Source organism: Homalodisca vitripennis, unplaced genomic scaffold, assembly GCF_021130785.1.
Source record: "Homalodisca vitripennis isolate AUS2020 unplaced genomic scaffold, UT_GWSS_2.1 ScUCBcl_12219;HRSCAF=21817, whole genome shotgun sequence".
NCBI classification, from domain to species: Eukaryota; Metazoa; Arthropoda; class Insecta; order Hemiptera; family Cicadellidae; genus Homalodisca; species Homalodisca vitripennis.
This window is the reverse complement of record NW_025788331.1, coordinates 3,591-6,359: the sequence shown is the minus strand read 5'-3', so window position 1 is coordinate 6,359 and position 2,769 is coordinate 3,591. Positions and strand designations below refer to the sequence as shown.

The window sequence follows — 2,769 nt, the reverse complement described above, 5'->3', positions numbered from 1 at the left end:
CAGATAGTTCTATCCTGGCCACTACCGGGTACATGATCAGAGATGTTTACTTTTACTACGCCCGGATATATTCTTTCCTCAACAGGGTCTTTCCAGCGAGTAATATAATATGATCGATGCCATGATCTGACATAAACTTCACTACCCTTATTTCTTCCACTTGTATCGTCACCATATGGCTCTGGTCTAGGCACTAGGTCTGCTCAAGTACCGCTTCATATTCTAAGGTATTTCAATCATTGCTAGTCATTGTAGTATTAACATTTTTACATCTCCTATCAGAATCATGATTTTATGATATTTTATAAGAGGTCTGGGGCCATATTAAAATCTTGTGTGGCCAGAGGAGGAAAAAAACGGCTAGATGATGTGGGTGGTCTAAAAACTGCGTGTAGTGCTACTTTGTAGTTATCTCTCGGACCATATCAGCTCCAAATCGACTGTGATCATGTTCATAAGTGCTAATGATTATCTGTGTAATGAGTGAAAATTTGTAAGAGTGTTTGCATTAATTAAACTATTGCTAGGATCCCACTCCCCCCATTGTTCTCTATTAATTTACTTACTCTAGTATAACCTGGGGATATTGAATAGGGCTAGCTAGTGTTCGTCGCAAGAAAACCTCTGCCAATACTAGCACGTCAAACTTTATTTTATCCTGTCACCAAATGCAAAATTAAAGTTATCCCAGTGCTTTATTAATGACCTAATGTTTAGGTAGACTTATGTCAAGACTGTGAACTTTCCTATTTACTGTGGATATAACACTCATCAAAATTGTTATAATCATTGAATAGTAAACGTTCATCAGTTAAATCCACATCCATGATAAGAATTTGAGCATACAACAATAAAAATAACAGAATAAATATAGATAAACACAGTAGCCTACACAACAATAAACCAACAAGACCAAAAATTTTAACACCCTAACTGTAACAGACAATTGAACAAATCTTCCCTAAAACATAACAAAGGCTATAGAATTCCTATTTGTAGGATTCTCCCATTGACTCTGATCAGCCAAACAATACCCAACAACAAACAATAACAAAATTCAAAACCATGAACACAGAAACACAAACAGTTAAAGCCCTATTAACACCTTCTCACAAAAACAAATAATTACTGAGTAAGGAATTACTTAACATTAAAACAATAAATTACTACGTACTTTACCATTACCTGTGCAAAAACAAATTGTAATTTCATATATTTAGGCCTACTACAGTGCCAGCAACTCACTGATGTTAGGCCTACACAATTTTGCTGAGGTCATTCCAAGATTTGATAACCAATACATCTTTGTCATTTTCCCCTTTTTTTGCCAGTATTCGCCCGCCACTAAACCAGACAAACCTAAAATTATGCGTCTTAGCTCTAAGTTTAGCCTCTCGAAGTAATTGTCTGTACTGCGGGCATAGGTTCTCATTAAAGTACACATCACTTATCTTGGCCCTTCTTCCATTCTTCAGCCAGAGGTCCCTTGATGTCTTGGAGTAGTACTGAACGATGATTGTGGGAGGCTTTCCATCTCTCCTCGGCTGAAGGCGGTGGGCCTGATGGATGTCTTCAGGCTTATAATCAATACCGATGTCATTGGATAATTTCTCAAGTACGTTTGAAAGATTTTCCTCCCTGGGATCGCCAACTACTTTCAACCCATGAATCTCGAGATTTAACCGTCTTCCGTACTGGTCTAGATCGGCTAAGTCACTAGAGAGATTGCTAATCACCTCTTTACTTGATTTCTCTTTCTTCTCCAGCACCTCTACCCTAGCCCTCAGCTCTCCATTTTCTTTACGCAGACCCATGACTTCTGCCAGCAGGGAGTCATATTTATCAGCTATAAATTTCATGGACTCTTCAATGCTATCAACCTTAGCCCTCATGTCCACTAGAGAATTGACTTTGGCTAGTATTGCCCTCTGTACACCTAGGCTACTAACCTCAAAAGTGTTGTCGGAGTTGGAGGTTAGGATGTTCTCTTCATCATCTAACTGAGATGTTGAACCTTTCTTCTGCTTCCTGCAATTAGCACAAACCCACGTAGCCTGCGTGGCCACAGACATACTGTTCCAGGTTTTCTTCTTTATACTACAAGTGTCGAGATGAAGGCCACTGCCACAGCTCGAGCACAAAGCATAGTCACCAGTTTTTGGAAGTTTTTTCCTCACAAATACCACAATTTTCCGGTGCCTTAGACCCCATTATAAAAGAAATAACTTATATTTAAATTATATCACTAAAAATATCACTGTAGAGTCTTAAACTGTTCAAATTATTACTAAAATATGGGTGGTAGTAGAACGGCTGTCTGCCCAAACCGACCGCAGAGCTCATTTATGTATGTTGCTGAATTATTCGAACTGTCTCAGTGTCTTCTAACTCGTAACAATGATGAATACGATTATACTAAATAAAATTTTCAATTTCTCTATTCTGAATAAGTTTTTTTTTAATTCATTTGTTTTAAATACAAATAAACAAAAAGTTACGTCTTCTATGGGACGTACGTATTTTACTAACTACCTTCTAATAAGTTTCCATAAAATATAAAAAATTAAAATTCGATATTTTAGTGAAATATAACCGTCACTACCACATTCATTGATGGATGCAAGCAATATTCCTATAAACCAATCGGATCTTAGATAATGAAATGAATAACAATAAACCCCTTTTATTGCCACATCCGCAAATAAATATGTGTAAAATATATAATTATGATGTGTTATCAACAAATCAGACGTTGGTTAACAGACCGTA

At 36.9% G+C, this 2,769-nt stretch overlaps 1 protein-coding gene across 1 annotated transcript; it reads right to left on the bottom strand.

The window, feature by feature from the left end:
* Positions 1 to 1,256: 1,256 nt before the first annotated feature.
* Positions 1,257 to 2,072, bottom strand: LOC124374987. Its single transcript, XM_046833118.1, has one exon. The coding sequence runs from the start codon at positions 2,070 to 2,072 to the stop codon at positions 1,257 to 1,259; it is 816 nt and encodes a 271-aa protein (XP_046689074.1).
* Between the last annotated feature and the right edge of the window lie 697 nt (positions 2,073 to 2,769).

Bases quoted from the DNA above. Each gene is read 5' to 3' on its own strand.
- LOC124374987 (XM_046833118.1), bottom strand. From the start codon at position 2,072: ATGTCTGTGGCCACGCAGGCTACGTGGGTTTGTGCTAATTGCAGGAAG.